Here is a 17,769-nt window from a genome sequence, read left to right as displayed (position 1 = left end):
ATCCCCAGAACCAGAACAAAACGAGAAGAAGCAGGATTCAGTTTCTATGCACCACAAATTTGGAACGTGCCTTTAAATCTCAACTTAAAACCCACCTGTTTAGAGTTGCTTATGGCTAAATTAGGGTTAGAGTGTGGGTTTTGATGTCTTCGATGTTTTTATGTCTTCAATGTTTTTAATGTTTTTATCTTTACTTTTTATCTAGTTATTAATTTCTTTTTATTTCTCTTTCTCACTGTCTACGTTTTAATGATGTAAAGTCCCCCAGAAAACATCCCAGTTAAACGACGTTTAACTAAAGTCCTACGGGGTTTAGAGTCCCAGTTGACGGCGTTTCAACTAAAAACCTAAAGGTTGGAGTCCTTGTCAAACGGTGTTTTTGACTAAAGTCCCAGAGGGTTGGAGCCCCAGTTAAACAACATTTAACTGAAGTCCTAAAAGGGGTTTTAATGTTTTTATCTTTTTTAATCTTTTTCAAAATGTCTTTCTCTTTCTCACTGTTTATTCAATGTCACATGCTGTTTTTATTTTGTTTTTAATTATGTAAAGCGCCTTGAAATGCCTTGCTGCTGAAATGTGCTATACAAATAAAATTTGATTGATTGATTGACTGATTGATTGACTGATGAACGTAAACCAGACGCATGAAACGCCTTTGGTGTGAATCAAGATTACTCAGAGTGCATTAAAAATCCTTCAGAAAGCAAAGAAAATTTGCTTTGGCCAAAATTTGTTTGACCAAATTGGCCAAACATTCATTGTTGCTGAATTGGCCAAAATCAGCAACAGAGTTAGCAATACTCTGCAACTCTAACACTGAAACCACAAGTGACTGGTCTGTTTCAGAGAATCGCTTCTTGAAGCGCAACCTGACACATAGTACCTGTCACAATTACTGGCTTTAATGCTTTAGCATTAGCTTCTGCCAGACACTATGCTGGTTTAGCGCTTTAGCCTGAGTGCAGCTAATGTTTATGAGTAGCAGTTCAGGGTTAGCGCAGCTAACTTTTAAGCTAGCAGTGCCCACCGCTGATCAGAGGTAAAGGCTGAGACATCTTTCCAGTGTCCAACTATCTACTAGGTTATCATCTGTAGGACCAGCCTGAGAAGTTTTATCAAGTGAACAAAACATATCGACGTGAAAACGGTTTTGAGATTATGATCAGGAGAAATGACACAGACTTTGTGCTTGGCTTAAATCCTGAAACGTCAGGTATAGGCTACATCTTGAGTTGCTTTTCTGACTATTTCCAGCTACATTCAGGAGTCCCAGTTCATGTGAAGGTCGGAACCGTCCAGGAAGTTTGCCGAAAACACACTCTGGGGCCTTTGGGGGACCAATGTGTCCCATTCGCTCTCTCCTCCCACGGGAAAGCCCAGCCAGTCCTTAACGTCGGCGCTCCACTCCGTGTCCGAGGAATCCACAGGGACCGTGTCCAGGACGCTGGTGGTGCACATCATTTGGTCATCAAGCAAAGTGAGGAGGGCGTCCGGTTCCTCCCCTTGGAGAGGCTTCAGAGGGACACCTTCCAGAAAGTCCTCCAGGCGTCCGCCGCCGCACAGATCGAAGTGCTTCTTATGATCCAAGCTTTTGGCTGGAGTCCAGGGCCCGGGCTGCAGAGGAGAGTCGTGTTGTAGTGCAGCACTGCTGGGGGTGTTGGGCGGAGACAACAGGAGGTGGAGCGGGGACAGGCAAGGCGAAGAAAACGAGAAGTCTCTGGTGTCTTTCAGTGCGTCGGGTGTTTCTGAAGGCAAAAAGGAAAACCTTGTTACAAATTATTCACACATATTTTAACCTTTTTTTCTGATTTACAGCATTACAACAATCTGCATCAATGTGTTTGATGGGGTTTCGTGAGATGTGAACAGCACAGCCGTACGCGGTTTTCAAAGAAAAAGTGAAGTTTGGCGATCAGATTGTCAGACAATATTAGATAAACTAAGGATTTTCTGCCAGCATGACTTCTTATGGCATTCCTTTTTCCACCAAGGCCAGATTCGCAGAGACTAATCCTCGTGTTGCAGACTCATTCTCCAACCTGAGCTCTGCAGCTCCTCCAGAGTCACGGTGGCCTTTGTAACTTCTTTGGCTGAACTCTCCGCTTCGGTGAAACGTTGTGTTTTCATAGATTTGTGCCTTTTAATGTACGTCTTTCCACTTCCAGATGAGGGATTAACAGTCTTGCAAGAGACGCAAAACTCATGCAAGTGATTCTAGAATGCAGCGACTTGAAGCTGCGATTTAAATACGGGGGAGTTTTTTCCCCCACTTTGTGAAATTATTAAATTAGTCATTAAATTTTAAATGGTAATTACTGAGTTTTATTATAGAGCTAGCAGAAAAAAATCATTATTTATTCTAGGCGGCCCACGCACTGTACCTCCAGCCTGCAGGATCATGTCGATGAAATCCTTGTCTCTCAGCTGACGACAAGAGAGAGAAAACAGCAGATTTTACCATCGTATGACTAAAAACAGCTATTTATATGAAATTGAAATCATACAATTGACTGTGAAATCTAAGTATAACTTAGAAAATTACACAGTTAGAGTTTATAACTGTGTCATACTTTATCGTGAGATGGCGAAGCTGCCGTTTCGACCGAATCTGACGACAGAGGACTCAACGTGACGTCCAGACCTGGAAACGTCTCCTGTAGGTCACAATACATTAGGGAAATAAAAAATATATATACATATGTAGACAAAATCTGAAGTGACAATCTAGATGAATGTTCAGGTTGCTTACAGTTTGACAGAAAAGTGATGGGGAGTTTTTCCACGTTTGAGGAGACTGCAGCCTGGGTGGCGCTGACGGACGATGAGCTGCTGCTTCCTGCAGGCGTTCCTGACGTTCCTGACGTTCCTCGTTTAATGACGGTGTGGCATTAAAGAACTTTAAAGAAAGGGAGTTTAATTAAGAAGATAAAACAGAAGAAGTTTTTTTTCTTAATTTGGCTGCCTTTAAATGCTTTTAGGAAAATGTTTGGCATATAATTAAACTAGAAGAAGTCAACTCACATTTTAAATTGCAGCATTCAGAAAAATGGTGATTTGAAAAGAAATTGCAGCAAAACAATAATTAGGACGATTAATAAATCAGTTGGAGAGGTGTTTAATACATTAATATTTAATTCAAACATACTTTATTTCTCTGAAAGAGAAATTAAATTATGTCATTCAAGCGTCTTGAAAGAGTCATTGTCAGTGAGTGATGCTGTGGGCAGGAAAGATCTTCCATAGCAGCAAATTTTAAGCACTAATCAGCTGGTCCCGGTTTTACGGAAACACAAACCTGTTGGTTTGGTTAAAATCAAAATAATTATCCCCGCTCTCAGTAGATCAGAACTTCCCCCAGTGTTTTATAAGCCTGGTGGCCCACCAGGCTTTCCTTGCTCCCCAACCAGGCTAAGAATTGTTCACTTAATCACTATAGGGCTTTTTTTATTTTATTTATTTATTTTTTTTATAAAGTCTCTCTTTGGTGAAGCACAATGGCTCATAGTAAGGTCGGTATGTGAACACAAGACGACTGAAGTCGGGTCACGTTTTTATTCACCATTTCCTGTTTTTACCGGTTCACAAGGCAACAACTTCAGCTAATAAAAGTGACAAATCGTGGATAAAGGGAAACTACTTTAAATTAGGAAGGAGCAACTGAAGTGCAAATAATTGATATTTATTTTAACTGTATTTTTTTTAATGTATGCCTTTTTAAAGATTTTTAGTCGGTGTTTATAAATTGTTAATGTTTTCCAATAACACATAATTACCTTATCTTATTTTCACATTTTCTGCCAACTTTTAACATTTTTTAACTCGCTGGTAGCCGCCTCCAGCACCGGGTTTATGCAGGTTTTCCAATTGAAACCCTGATGAATAAAATGTTTAAAATTATTATTATTTTTTTTTTTTTCAAAAATGTTCAGTGTGTGACATTTCACTCATGCAATAAATAAGTTCACTTATGTCTTTTTTGCATATCTTTACCAGATGTTCTAATACTGTTTGTGGGCTTTAAAAGTCCTAATCTACACATTAAAATCTAATTCTGTTACTTTATGACAGTCAAAAACGAACGAAGGAGAAAAGCGGTAAACGTGTTGCGCGTAAAGCGCCACGTCGCATTAAATCCGGATGTTTTTGAGCCGGTCGGGGATGCTCGTAAAGCCTCTGTGAACCGAGATGTGATGAAGTCTTTGTTCCTCGTCTCTCAACACCATTAATCATAGTAATGGAGGATGCTGTTAGGGTAATTAGCAGGGTAAAAATAATCAGCATCAGGCCAGTGTCAGACACGTCTCAAGCACTGCTGCTATTGTTTCAAACGGCGTAGGCCATTAATTTCACAGCAATCAGACTGACGACGGCAGTTTCCTTACGCTCTTATTTCGCCGCGGCGCATTAACAAGCTGTTCGAATTTCTATTATTGCGCCGGCAACAAGGGAATGGATTCGGGAACGCTGCGGTTCGGTTCCAGATGGATCTTCGAGGGAATCGTTAAGATGCCGTACTCGCTGGTCGAATCTGGATGTTTTAATGGTGACGTTAAAAAAAACAACAAAAAAAACATCCATTGAGAATTTCTGATAAGACCACAAAGAGTCTTAAAATGTTAAAAGCTGTGTGGGATAATTCCCAAAGGACGGCCGGTTCGACCAAATATGAACTCTGGGTGCTGAATACAATTGAAAACCACTTTTCTTCCATTACAATTAGATGCTGCCTTTGTGTTTGAATTTGCACATAAAATCTGAGTTTATAACCAAGACGTCTGAGATGTTGCATCAACTGTCTTCACTGAAATTTGACTGTAGATACATCATCAGTATCTGGCAAACAAACAATTGCAGAGGTCGTTCAGCGCACCTGAGATGAATCGTGATTTGACGCCTTTCCTCGGTCTCCTGTAATGTGATTGGTCAAAGGAATCAGGATGTGCTTCCTCTTGCTGTCACCGACCACGGCTGGGCGGGAGTCATTGTTCAGAAGATCCTGCGGGACGAAGGGAAAGTCTGAGTGCTGGTTGGGGAAACCAATAAACCTTTTCATGTTCTGTACAGAATACAGAACCTTGTAATTAAGCAAAACTATACAAAGGAAAAAACAGAGTCCCAGCTGGTGAGCAGCGATGTTTTTCTAAAATCTGTGCTGATTGTCCGTAACGTGAAGTACGCGAGGTTCTTCTTCTCTACTCCTACCTGCTGCTGCTGCTGCATCCTGCTCTGCATCTGGACGGGTTGCAGCTTGTTGTTCTGTTGCTGGTGCTTCTTGGCGACGCTCTCTTGTTCCCTCAGCAGAACCTGTCGCTCCGGCCTCGTTTTCTCCAGCTGGGGGCGACGCTGCTCAGACTGCGGCGGCTGCGTCTGCAGGTGCCGTTTCTGAGATCTCCTTTGCTTCTGCGGACGGGGTTTTTGGTGGGCTTCCGGCGCCCCGTTGACACTTTGAGCGGCGTGCTGCAGCTTCTTAGTGCTACGCTGCATCAGCAGCAGCCTACCGATGGCCTGTTGCTGAGCTAGCTGTCGAGCAGAGTCCTGGAGGCAGACCTGGTTCTGCTGGAGCTGAAGATGCGTCTGACTGTGAGTCTGTTGAGTTGGGCTAGGCGATTGCAGCGACATCTTGGATGCCATCGCTTCCTCCACGGTTTCCCTCTTGATGGTTATAACCTCCTTTTCACGGAGAACGACCAGAGAAGGACTTGTTGACCCGTCGGGAGGCTCCTCCTTCACTCTTTTGAGAACGGACGCCTCCGGAGCGTCTCGGTTACCGTTTCCCAGCTGCATTCTCAGCTCCTCCACCAACCTGTTTTTCTGCAACAGCATCCTGGTGAGCTCCGCAATCTGCTTATCTTTCTCCTGCAGCATTCTGTCTTTGTCAACAGTCACAGGAGGAGTTGCCGCGGTAATGGCGGGGGCCGCGGAGCAGAACGAGCTGCGTTCCTGCAGAGAGGTAGACTTTAAGGAGAAGCGACAAGGCGCCGGGCCGGAGTGTCGGCGCTCCTGTTTGACGGCAGCAGACACTGGAGCCGTGGTGAGCGGCTGAAGGCTGGAGGCAGGAGAGGTCATCTGCAGAGAGAATGAAATGATACTCCCATAAATGATATTCCTGCACGACACGTAAGGCATACAAGCATCAATGAGCCTTGGCCGACCACAACCCTTTCTCCAGTTTGTCACCGTTCCCTCCATGGATCACTTTGACTGATATCAGTGCTGTCTAGCCATTTTAATTTTGCACGTTTAAAACACTGCCTAATGCATCCCACCCACTAAGAGTTGCCATAATGATTAATCACTTTCGTCTGTCTTAATGCAATGCCAACTCTGAGTAGGAACCCAATTAAATTATTGGAGAAACATTAAAAACGTGGAAAGAGCTGCAACAAAGATTTACTTCCTTACAAACTCTTCCTACACTTTCCTTTTTTCTTATCACACTTTATCAATACATTTTAGATCAGGAAAAAAAGATGCAAAAGTGTGTATTTAGGGAGAAAATAACATTCGAACCAACATACACTGTGTGGAAAATGAATTGCCGCGCTCCTTAAATCATGACGTAGCTGTGACTAACCGCGGTCAGTTTGCTGTCTCACTCACGAGTCCTGATCACTCTGTGAGCTTGGGCTGGTTGAGGTCAACATATCTCAAAAAAATCAAATCATCATCAGATGAGAAAAACTAAATCCCTGACAAGCATTAATCTGGAAAGGGATACAAATGTATAAATAATGCTTTGGGTCTCTGGTTCACCACAGTAACAGAGATTATCTACAAACGGAGAACGCATGGAGCAGCGGTGAACCTGCCCAGGAGTGACCGACCTTCAATAGCTGCTCCAATGATCATCAACAAAATGTGCCAGAAGAGTATTTAAAGCACTACAGACTTCGTTTGCTTCAGTTCAGGTCAAAATTCATGATTCAGCTATAAGAGCTTGGTAAAATGGAGAGAGATCCAGGGTGAAAACTCCTACTGACCAAAGAGAAAATAAAGTTCCAGCAGATAAATTTGGGGAAATGTTTTGTGGACTGTCAAGGCATTTCAGGACAGAACAAGTAGCAAAACATGGTGGTGGTGGTGGGAGTTAAATAGCAGCTTTGATGGACAGGAACGCCCCGTAGTTCTGGACAGAACCATGAATATCCATCAGCTGAAGTTTTGACCGTTATACCAACACAGTGATCCAAAATCCACCAACAAGTTCACATCAGAGAGGCTTAAAAATGCCAGACTTTAGGAAGTTTCACCTTAAACGTGTCGTTCATCCATCAAAGGTTTCCAGCATGGCTGAACTGAAACCATTTTGCAAAGAATAGGGGAGTAAAATTCTTCCACATCCATTGCTGTTTATTGGAAACGCTTGATGGCAGCCATCGCCACCACTAAGCAGTTATTAAGTTTAGGGGAGAATTACTTTTTTCTTTCTTTATTTTTACTTATTTTTGGTTTGAACAGCGTCTTCTGACATGCCCGTAGCATTAAAAATACACATGCAGTCTAAATCATGACTAAATCTGGTTTTGAAATATTTCTCGCAACCCTTGAACTTAAAAGTGTAAAGCCATTTCTAACTGACTCATGAAACATGAACACAAAATAAAGTAATCTAGATCAGCACACACACTTTTATGACACAGCTCATCTTGAAGTGACATAATTTGAACAATGAATGCCTCGTGTCTGACCAGTTCTCCCACTGGGTCAGAGTTGAAGCTGATTTCTTCCGGATTCGCGCCGGTCGGCAGGCTGGGTCCGTCGAAGGGCTTGACGGCTCTGTCACACCTGACGAGCCGCTGAGGAGACGGTTCACTCGCACTGAAACTGCCGCCTGAATCGCCAATACAGAGATATTCAAGCTAATTTAGTCTTATTTATGCTCAACAGCGGTGTAAACTGTGAAGAATAACCTGCTTTCACCTGTTTTGGAAGACGGTTGTGTTCTTCCCAGCTCTGGCTCGCTGGTTCCCCCTGCTGTCGGAGAGGCGGTACTGCCTCGGCCGAGGGCCTGGTGCGTCCTCAGCCTCTCAATGAGATCCTTCCTGGGGCCAGAGACGGGCAATCTGCGCAGCTTCAATTCACACTTCAGTTCTGCGACCTGGCGGCGGACGGAGTAAAGGACAAATCGAGAATGAGGGAGGAAAAGTGAGGAATAAAGAAAGTGACTGCTGAAAAAGAATTAAAGGAGAAAGAGAGCGAGGCAGAATAATCTGTCACTGTCGCTGCGGCTGTATTTGATGGGAAAAACAACTTGTTCCAAGCTTCAATTTCTGTTTACTTTCATGAAGTTTCACCTCGAAATAAGGATCTGTTTTTTCCTCCATTCAGTTTCAATAAGCCTGGATTGCTTAAAGACAATTATACTGCTGCTTTCTTTCATTCCTGCAGTTCCCCTGATTCACTTGTGTTTCTTTTTAGTCTTACCTGAGCTTTCCATAAAACATCTCTCTTGTTCACGTCTGCTTTTACATTAAAGTTGTTTTCAATAAATGTGTGTCCAAGCACCAGTCAGATGTCTCCACACATTTACAGAAGCAGAATCGATTAAATCGATTGGAGGAAACCAATGCGACACAAACTGTCAGACATGGTGGTGGCAGCATCAGGTTGTGGGGCTGTGTTCCTGCTTTCAAACCAATGAAAACTGTACTTTAAACTGTAAATAAAACGTTATTTACTGTTTGCTGTAGTCGTCTAGATGATGTTTACCGTCACATTTTACTCTAAATGGAAATGAAAAAAAGAAACTATCATTAAAGTTGTTTCACAATCGTTACCAATCGTTTTAAACTAAAGAAAAAGTTTAAAATACAACAATTGGGAATGATTTATTTTTATTTATTCACTCACTCATTTATAAACTTACTTTAAAGAAAAATCAAAACCTTTTTTTTTAGATATATCAAGTGAGGCCTCAAAGCAAAAGCCGTTAACGCTCCACTTGTGAAGGTAAAACTGTTAGGTTTCTATTTGGGACTCATACGTTTGATGACTAAACCACTAGACATGATGCAGCTACAAAAGGAAAAAAAAAACAGGGAATGAACTAACCTTCATTTCGTCCAGATTCGGACAGAGCGATGAGACTTTTGTCCCGGAACTTGGACCGATGTGGATGCGGGGAGAGGAGTCAGGTGGGGAGGAAGTGGAGGTCAAGTCAGACGGAGAAGAGGAAGGAGGCGGGTCCCGATCCCTGTTGGCGAGACAGAAAGCCAAACGTGGTTACACCTCCGCAGAAGGCTGATTCACGGATACGTACGAACTCTACGCTTACGTGGGCGTCGCGGGCGGCGGGGCGTGGTAGTTGTGCTGCTGCTGACTGAGGATCTGCAGCTGGAGGAAGAGCTGCTGCTGCTGGAGCATCTTGGCGTGGCAGGAGTCCAGATCGGGAAGAGGCCCGGCATCTCCCTTCTTGTCAGGAGGAATGTACTGATGGTACTTCAGCTTCTTTACCTAGAGGGGAACCCGTTCATTCAGCGTCACGAGATTCCCCCTCCAAAACCAAAGCGACAACACCTACCTTTGGTGCGTTGTCCTTGGCTTTCTTGTGCTTCTGGGTGGAGGGGCGCTGGCTCTGAAAAACACAAGACAGGTAAGTTTTACCCAGAGACTCATGAAGCTCAGTTTTCCGTGGTTTTTTTGTGCGTCTTACCTTAATTTGAGGGACTCCACAAGTCTTCTGCACAGAGGAGTTCGGACGAGTGGAGGAGAGATGAAAAGGAAGAGCTGACCGAGGAACCTGACGGGTGGGGTTACAGATGGAAAGTTCCGGTTAAAACTTTGAAAAAGAGAGAGAGAGAGAGAGAGAGAGAGAAAAAAAGTGTTCTGGAAGCGTAACACTAATTGCATTTGAGCCGAGTATCCAGGTTCGGATCCGTGCGGTGAAACCTGTCAGGATGTCGTCTACCTCCAATCCACATGCCCCTCTCCTGTAGGAGTGACCGTACCTGGGTTGGAGAGGCGAGGCTGCTGCTGGCCGGTCCCTCTGCTGACGGCTGAATGCCCAGAGGACGCTCCCGGCTTTCTGACTGACGTGGAGACAGGCTGTCATTACTGTCCTCGTCGCATGACGAGTTCCCCCCCGCGGGCTTTGGAAAACGCCTCTCTAGGAGAGGCAGAGGAGCAGAGAGAGAGAGAGAGTCATTTATATCCTGCTAATTTTAACTGCAGAAGTAACAGGAAATGGTGGCCATCTTGGAGTTCATGTACCTCACCTGCTTCAATCATTGGTGCATAAAGCCTTACAATAACTGTATCTTTTTTTTTTATAGTCCAACTTTTACTTTGAGTACATTTATTCAGTGGTGAAAAAATGAATCAGTAGCGTCATAACTGTTGGTGCTCCAGCAGTTAATGCTTCAGTAGCAACATTTTTGACAATAGCTCAAGACTTATTCTTTAAAATTTCACAAAGTTGGAGCATCCAGAGAGAAAAGTTTGACCATTCCTCTTTGTAACCGTCTCCATTATTCGACCAGAGTTCTGGTTCCTCTCTTATAGCATCGTCTCCTCAGCTCATCTCACAGGGTTTTCACCCAAGAAAGTTTAATTTGTGTCTCAGAAACTGTTTTCTGTCTTGATTTGGTTAAATGTTTTGGATCTTGAGCCAAATCTCAGAGAGTTTGTGATGCCAAGCAGTCTAACGGGGTTTTAGTACCATAACACTCTCTTTAAAGTACACAGTTCCAGTTAAAGTCCCTGTAAAGTTTGGCAAACGCCACATAAATATGGTTTTAACGGGAGGAGAAAACACAAACAGGTTATTTATCACGGTTGCTATGGAGATGTGGCAAAACACAAACACGAGACATGTCGCATTTTACCAGAGGTGTTTAGCACTGCATGGCGGCAACAGCAAAATGAGCTTGGTTTCCGGTTCAGCCTACCGACAACTGGCTAACAGAACCAACGTTATATACAGAATATAACACAGAACTTTAAAACTAAAATATTTAATCAAAGTGGTCCTGATTCATTTATTTCAAAGGAACATTATTCTGCAAATTCAAACGATTTCTTTTACACACATCCAACTCTATCAGCAGCCCAGTCCGGCTCTGAAGTATATTGAGAAAGAGAGAGAGAGAACTGATGCTGGCAATTCACAAGGTTGCCTAGGTGACGAGGGTGATTCACACGCCTATCAGCGTAAACATTTCACGTTAGAGCTCGTTTAGGAGGAGTTTTCCTCTCTGTCGCTGCTTCTGATTGCATTTTCTTCACATTATGTGCTGCAGGCAGCCAGTTAACAACCGGAGAAAACAGCAGAAAATGTCCCGCGTCAGCACCAACAGTTGGGACAGGTTGAGTCGTCCCGTGGGACGGCCGTACATCCAGGCCTCTTCGGGAATTTCAGCGCCTGCTAGGATCCCCCGGACGGCTGCGGCGGGTTTTCCTCACTAATAGATGTGCGTTATTTAATTACACGGGCAGACAGCTATGGAGATCACACTCCTGGCCGATAATTCAGCACCAGCAGGCGATGATGAAAACACAACGTGGGGCTGATTTATTATCCTGTGATCCAATAATGTGCCGAGTTACCCACCGCTGTGTTGGATGTGTGTGTGTGTGTGTGTGTGTGTGTATGCAGTTGTGTCTGACAGCAGCAACATCTCCGATACTGAAGCTCTGCACCGTGTCTCTGGTAAATCAACGAAACCTGCCATATTGGAGCATCGCAGGCACGACTGACAAACGGACGACTGTTTACATCAGAATCAGTTTTATTAGGAAGAAACGCTTCCACATCAATTTCTAATCTCCTTTCTAAAGATTTCTTTTTTCACTGCTGGCCTTTACTGAACAGTAATTTGACAGGAAAGAGGGTTGAGAAAAGGGGAAGACACGCAGCCACTCAGAGCTACATCTAATCTTTTTTTAATTATCTTTTTGAAAAAAAAAAAGAGGCATTCTGGTACGTTTGAGTTTATTGTCATGTTTCAGGGTTCAGGTCCTGCACAGTTGGTGCGAGTGTATTTGTCAAATATGACCTCTGTTTTTTAAAATAAAAATTTAGTTTTAGACTTACAACATTATTCTTTATTCCTTAGTTGAAAGCTCGCGTTTCCTCCTCGCTCTTCTCCGTTTGACTGAAGAGCCTCCTGTTTATCTAGTGATTACATTTTAGGATTTCGGATGTTCCTTTCAGCGTCTTTCGGTCTGCGCTCAGGGTGAACGAGCTCGAGGGGGCAGATCGGGGCATGCAGGACGTTGTTTTGAATGTTTTGAATTACTTTCTGTACATTAGAAAAGCCGATTTTTAATTCTTTAGCTACCTGATTAAATTCACAAACTGCTACAATCTTCTTTCTGAAGACCTCAGATATGTTTTTTCCAGTCCTCATCTCTCACCTCAGGAGAACATCAAACTAAATGTGTGAGGTTTAAACAGAACAACGCGCTTTCACGATAACAATGTTCTGCTTTCTGATGTCTCTGTATGTGGATTTTTAGCCATTTAAAGTGAAAACAAATTAAGCAGTGTCCTAATTTATGCCTCTCCAGAAATTTACTTTTTGTTTTTCAGCCTTAAAAAAAGTTTTAAAATATCTTTGTATCAGTTTTGTTTGGTAATACGGCATAAATTTCTCAGCCCAGTTAAAATTTATATGAAATATACGTCCAGATTCATAAGCAGAATTTTATCGGGCCGTATTTTTCATACTTCCTCTCGATTTTGACTCAGTTGCTGTTTGAAACTCAGAGCCTTGAGCTCGTTAGCTGCATGTGAGAGAGATCTTGATTCATTAAAGTTTTCGCTCGTTTTGCTTCTTTTTCTGCCCGTTTCCTACATTTCTTCAAGACTTCTGCAGTCGACTGCAAACGCTTCTGCAGTTGTCACTAAAAACCGTTCCGCCGTCAGCGTTCACACCGCGTTTGCACAGGAAATGCTCATTTTTCTAGCTATCTTTTACAATCACATTCAATATTTGATACACGCATTATTTCACATCCTCTTTTATTTTGTGAAAATCATGCCACAGTGTTTGAGGGCAAAAACTGCAGAGACCGCAGAGAAATAAATTACTAGCAAAGATTTGTTAGCCTGGTGGCTGAGGATAGCATTTAGCATTTGGCTAATCCAACGAATTTCATAACCTGGAACACAAGAACAGAGTTTTGATGAAATTCGCCGTCATCCGCCAAATTATAGTTGGCTTATCCATGCTCATATTGCAGCTAGCTACAGTGAGAACTTGTTGATTGGGACAGAAACATTTTACTAAAGTTTTGTTCCTGGCGTGACTGGGGGAAGTGTTTTGCAGATGCACAAACTTGTAAGTGGGCCGAGTTTGGGAGACAAATGGATCCTGGATTCATGCAAAAGTTATAGCAAGTTTTGGAGAAAAGCATCAGATCGACTTCCTGGACGCTTAATGCAAATCCAAGATGATCTTGACTCGCATTATCATTTTAGTTTCTCTAAGCTTTTGCATCGATAATATTCAGTGCACTTACTCCCTGGATTTCCGGGGTTAATTAAAATGTTACTCTGAGATTTCATCATCTTCACTTGCTATTCAGCTGCATCACGTCTCCTAGAAATGAAACGTGGCCAAAGAAAGGCAGAAAACTTTTCAAAGCTCCCTCTGTTGGCAAAGAGTTTGTTAGCCTTGTTTACACATAACTTGACATATTTTTCACTTGCTCTGTTTAGCGGTTTTTAAATAGCCAAATGAAAAGTTAATTAAACCAGTGCAATACATAAATTAATATTTTCTCTGTAAAAAGTGAGCAGCAGCATGGTGCAACATTAGCTGTTGCACAAATTCAGTGTTTTCAGTATTTTGGTGGACAGTTTTCTAATAATATGATTATTGTCGATGCTGTGCTTTACGAGACAAACAGAAAATGCCAGCGTGACTTACGCGTGACGCCGGCCTGTGTGAAGCAAGCATCCGCAGGCAGGATGTTTCTGTGGATGGGCCCCGCTCTGTGGGCGATCTTGTTGTTCGAGTCGTCAGCAAGGCAAATGTTTCTGTGCTGAACGTGTTTGGGTTGAAGCTGTGGTTTGGCAGACTTCTCTAGAGAACGGACCGAGCAGACAAAGGCCAGTTTTTTAATTTTTTTTTTTTTTTTTAAATGAGAATGGGACCTTAAATGCTGAGCGTTATTTGTCAGAGCAGCCTGAACTCACGTGGATCCGCCGTGTCGCAGTGTGTCACTTACCATGCAGGATCCGCATCCTGATGGCCTCGGGACTCCTTGACTCTCTCCTGATCTTCTGTTTGTGCTCAGTCTGCAAAACAAATATCACAATTATCTAATCACATGAGCTGAGAGTTTCAGTTTAGAAACAACGATGCTGACAAACCTGTCCAGATTAATGAATCCAAGTCAGAATGAGGAACTGACCGAGTGACTGTAGGGTCGGTTGCTGATGAACTTTGTTCTGATCTGCAGCTATTATTGTTGAAATAGTTCTGCCACTTCGCCTAAATGCCGTGAAAACACACAGAGCCCATGATACCGGACTCGTAAAATGTGGGTTGAGGTTTCTGCTGTGGAACTGTGACGTGTTATTTCTCCATAGTCCAGCGTTTCTCAATCCCAGTCCTCAGGTCCTGCAGTGTTTCAGGTGTTCCCCCTTTCTGCCACCACCTGACTCCAATAAGTGGATGATTTAACAAGCAGGAGGTTCATGGAGTCATTTGGACCAGATGTTCTGAAACAGAGATATATTTAAAATATGCAGGGCAGGACAGGAGGACGGGGATTGAGAAACGCCGCCATTAAGGTGAAGCAGCTCTATGTTAAACTCCATGTTTTATGAGTCGGATGTCACGAAAAGTCGCATGTCCTCAATACCTTCGGCGAAGCAGTGCCCTTAAGAGTTCAGTATTATTTTCAATTTATTTCTGCTATCCACTTTTTGCAAAGCTGAGACCCAGATTAAATGTTTCAAACACTGGTAACCGAGATGCAATTTATATGCATTCCCACTTGCGTCTCTGTTAAATTCAGATGAAGTAATCGAGGCTCAACCACAGATTTAGTGAATAAATGTGCGTCGAACCTCACGCTCCTGTAACATTATTCATACTCTGAGCAGATGGTTATATCTCAGCTCATTTAGTTGTTTTTTTTCCCCCCTTCAGATTTTCTCTATGGCCCAGAGTCACTGGAACGACGTCGCTTGTTGCTAAGCCTCTTAAAGGCAAAAAATAAAAATAAAAAATGAACCAGTTTCAACTCAGGCGACTGCTCTGCTCACCTGAGCTCGATCCAAGCCCCGTCTCTGCTGGTGGAAGGCAGCTGAACTTTTAAGTGCTGGAAGGATGAAGACATGAAAGGGAGAGGAAAAAGCACAGTGGCCATTAATGCTGCCGCCTGCCGATTGACGCACCTGAGGAGAGCAAGACGGCTCCAGATGGATCTTCCCTTCATCGGTTAAGCACAAACAAAGTTATTGATGGGCATAATTATCGCTGTTTTTTACAGCCAAAGCTCTGCCTGATTACCGATTCAGCACAAGTTAATGTCTGCCGTCGTTTTGCAGACTTTTATATCTTTGCACAATGATGAAATAAAATGCGTCGTATTTTTGGGAAGTGGTTCCGAGAGCAGCTGCTGGGAACGGGTAAGAAATCACTCGAAGTGGAAATGCAAAGAGTCCAAAACGCTGAGCTGAAGCAGCCGAACTTCTGGAAACTACAGGTCAGTGAACACACAGGAAATGACAGGGCTGGTAGTTTATTTATTTCTATTCAACCTGGTCCTACAAACTTCAAAAGTGGCATATGAGCAAAAATGCTGACAAGGATGTCACTTTTTATAAAACAAAATAAATTCTGGGGCTGCTTTTGTTAGATTTATATTTCTACAACGTAGGATAAACGGGTAATAAATTAAACAACCTTGACAAATATTGGAGTTTCTCTTAGAATCATTCTTAGAAAATGATTCTAAGAGAAACATTTTCTCTTACACTTTTTATTTATGCAGTGAAAATGTCTCTCAGCATTAGTAGGTAGTATAAAAAAAGTCAACAGGTGTTAGCATCATGCTAGCTTTTTGTTTACCGACTGCCAGAAACCCCTCCCCCACCCCACCGTCAAATCGTCACAAACAAAGTATTCAATCATTTCACAGTGGCTAGCCACGAGGTCAAGAGGTCATCGAAGATGCCAAGTCGACAATTTTATGGTCTCAGTCAAACCCTGTCTACTGGAGCTTGCAGCAGATAATGCGCTTTTGTCCCAGTCACGTCTCTTTTGATTTTTAGACACACACACACACACACACACACACACACACACACATCCGCAGCTATTTGACTGGATTAGCAACTCGGAGCGAGACTCCGGGTACCTGCTTAAGCCTCAGTTCACGTCGCTGCACACTGTCACTCTGCTGTTGCACACCCCGGAGACATCAACCCCTCTTTAGGACCCTCACTCTTTCACAGAGGGGGGCGCTACGCTGGGTATTAACCTGCCTCAGTCAGAATGAGTGGTGGGTGTGATGGATGGATGGGTAGGGAGTCATCTTTTGTAAAGTGGAAGGCGCAGAAATGCATTAAAATGTAAAGACTAAAACAAAAGGAGCTAGTGGGAAAGAAAAAATAAAAGAACAGCAGACCAAATGGAAAGAGAAACAGAGCAGGGTGGGATCAGGTCAAAGAGAAAAGACCCCATTTTGTGCTTGACTAACTAACATTGCTGGTCTTTAAACTTTGAAAACATCCAGCAGCATCACTTCCTATCTGGTCTTGATGGTCTTTTTATGTTCTCTCCGCTGCTGACGAGTGCTTCGTTCTCCCTTGTGTGTGAACTGAAAGCTTTCTCTGCATTCTGCTTTACTGCCCAATCGGTCGGCTGGTTAAACTGCCCAATATATTTGCAAATGTCACAAAACCCAAAGATCAGAGACATCAGACTCTAGTGCTTCAGATATGCAGAAGAAATGCATCCATCATAACCCCCAGACGTGAAACTTTAAACAAGCTCCCGATAGTGAAGAAGGTTCACTTTCATGCCGATTAGCTCGGTCTCTTTCTAGTGGAAAGTTTAATTTAGATCATCGCATGTAGCGCAGTGTGAACCCTGAATGCTTTAGCAAGTCTATAAACCTTCACTTTTTCACAAGGTATAAAAATATCCTGTGAAAGTGAGGCGAAAAGTCACACTCATGATTCAGAGTGTCATGACAACTATATGATCTCGAGAAATAAGAAAGCACCTGCAGAAATCTCTCACAGTGAGAGTCTGAGCTAATGGTTAAAATCTATGTGAACATAGAAAATTCAATGCAAATAGTCCTTCTGCATTTTAGGACCAAGAAAATCTTTATTTTAAAAAGGAATATAAAAGGTACGTAGCTAGGTGGCTAGTTGGTAGGTAGCTAGCTAGCTAAGCAGGTTGCTAGGTAACTAGTTAGACAAGTAGGTGGCTAGCTAGGAAGGTAGGGAGGTAGATAAGTAGTTAAAAAGATCAATAGGTAGGTAGGTAGGTAGGTAGGTAGACGGGCAGATAGTCATGGCATCTGTTTTGAACCCAGTCACCGAGCGATAGGTCACGTAAAATCACAAACCAGAGATGCTGAGGTGCAAAATTTTAAAAGGTCGGCCATTTTCTTCAGAGTTAATAGGTGCATAGCTCTAGATTTCCTGTGACCTTCGTCGGATTTCAAGGTGGCTGCATCCACGCCTCACATCACCATTCCAAAACACTGAATGTTCTTCTATAAACCACGTCAAATCTGAACTCTAGACCAGTTTCTTCAGAGTTATTTCTGACTGCCAATCCAAAAGACCAGTCTGTGCTT

The 17,769-nt window shown here is 43.0% G+C and overlaps 1 protein-coding gene and 1 long non-coding RNA gene across 9 annotated transcripts in view; one reads left to right on the top strand and one right to left on the bottom strand.

Moving 5' to 3' along the window:
• Window positions 1–1,136: 1,136 nt before the first annotated feature.
• Window positions 1,137–17,769, bottom strand: part of LOC106960268 (MKL/myocardin-like protein 1) — a 39,853-nt gene continuing 23,220 nt past the window's right edge. For 5 of the 8 annotated variants that reach the window (XM_015053273.1, XM_015053272.1, XM_015053276.1 and 2 more), the window contains 16 exons: window positions 15,218–15,273; window positions 14,173–14,242; window positions 13,872–14,027; window positions 9,948–10,105; window positions 9,653–9,739; window positions 9,521–9,574; window positions 9,275–9,453; window positions 9,052–9,193; window positions 7,921–8,098; window positions 7,689–7,831; window positions 5,203–6,066; window positions 4,871–4,996; window positions 2,750–2,896; window positions 2,571–2,654; window positions 2,382–2,424; window positions 1,137–1,745 (listed from right to left, as the gene is read on the bottom strand). In XM_015053273.1, coding sequence (XP_014908759.1) covers window positions 1,261–1,745; window positions 2,382–2,424; window positions 2,571–2,654; window positions 2,750–2,896; window positions 4,871–4,996; window positions 5,203–6,066; window positions 7,689–7,831; window positions 7,921–8,098; window positions 9,052–9,193; window positions 9,275–9,453; window positions 9,521–9,574; window positions 9,653–9,739; window positions 9,948–10,105; window positions 13,872–14,027; window positions 14,173–14,242; window positions 15,218–15,273 — 2,972 coding nt within the window. In that variant the 3' untranslated portion in view covers window positions 1,137–1,260. Of the gene's footprint in view, window positions 1,746–2,381; window positions 2,425–2,570; window positions 2,655–2,749; window positions 2,897–4,870; window positions 5,001–5,202; window positions 6,067–7,688; window positions 7,832–7,920; window positions 8,099–9,051; window positions 9,194–9,274; window positions 9,454–9,520; window positions 9,575–9,652; window positions 9,740–9,947; window positions 10,106–13,871; window positions 14,028–14,172; window positions 14,243–14,317; window positions 14,452–15,217; window positions 15,274–17,769 lie in introns of those variants that run through there. The other 3 variants (XM_015053275.1, XM_015053280.1, XM_015053279.1) reach the window with 3 other exon arrangements.
• The window catches only part of LOC106960273 (uncharacterized), a 22,327-nt gene continuing 19,207 nt past the window's right edge, over window positions 14,650–17,769 (top strand). The window contains exons 1-2 of the long non-coding RNA XR_001427535.1: window positions 14,650–14,740; window positions 15,102–15,660. This is a non-coding gene — a long non-coding RNA (uncharacterized LOC106960273). The remainder of the gene's footprint in view (window positions 14,741–15,101; window positions 15,661–17,769) is intronic.

This window comes from Poecilia latipinna, unplaced genomic scaffold (assembly GCF_001443285.1).
Source record: "Poecilia latipinna isolate Pla-1442-1.1 unplaced genomic scaffold, P_latipinna-1.0 Scaffold1172, whole genome shotgun sequence".
In the NCBI taxonomy this organism is placed as follows: domain Eukaryota; kingdom Metazoa; phylum Chordata; class Actinopteri; order Cyprinodontiformes; family Poeciliidae; genus Poecilia; species Poecilia latipinna.
Note: the sequence above shows the minus strand (reverse complement) of the source record. Positions and strands in the feature narration are given on the sequence as shown.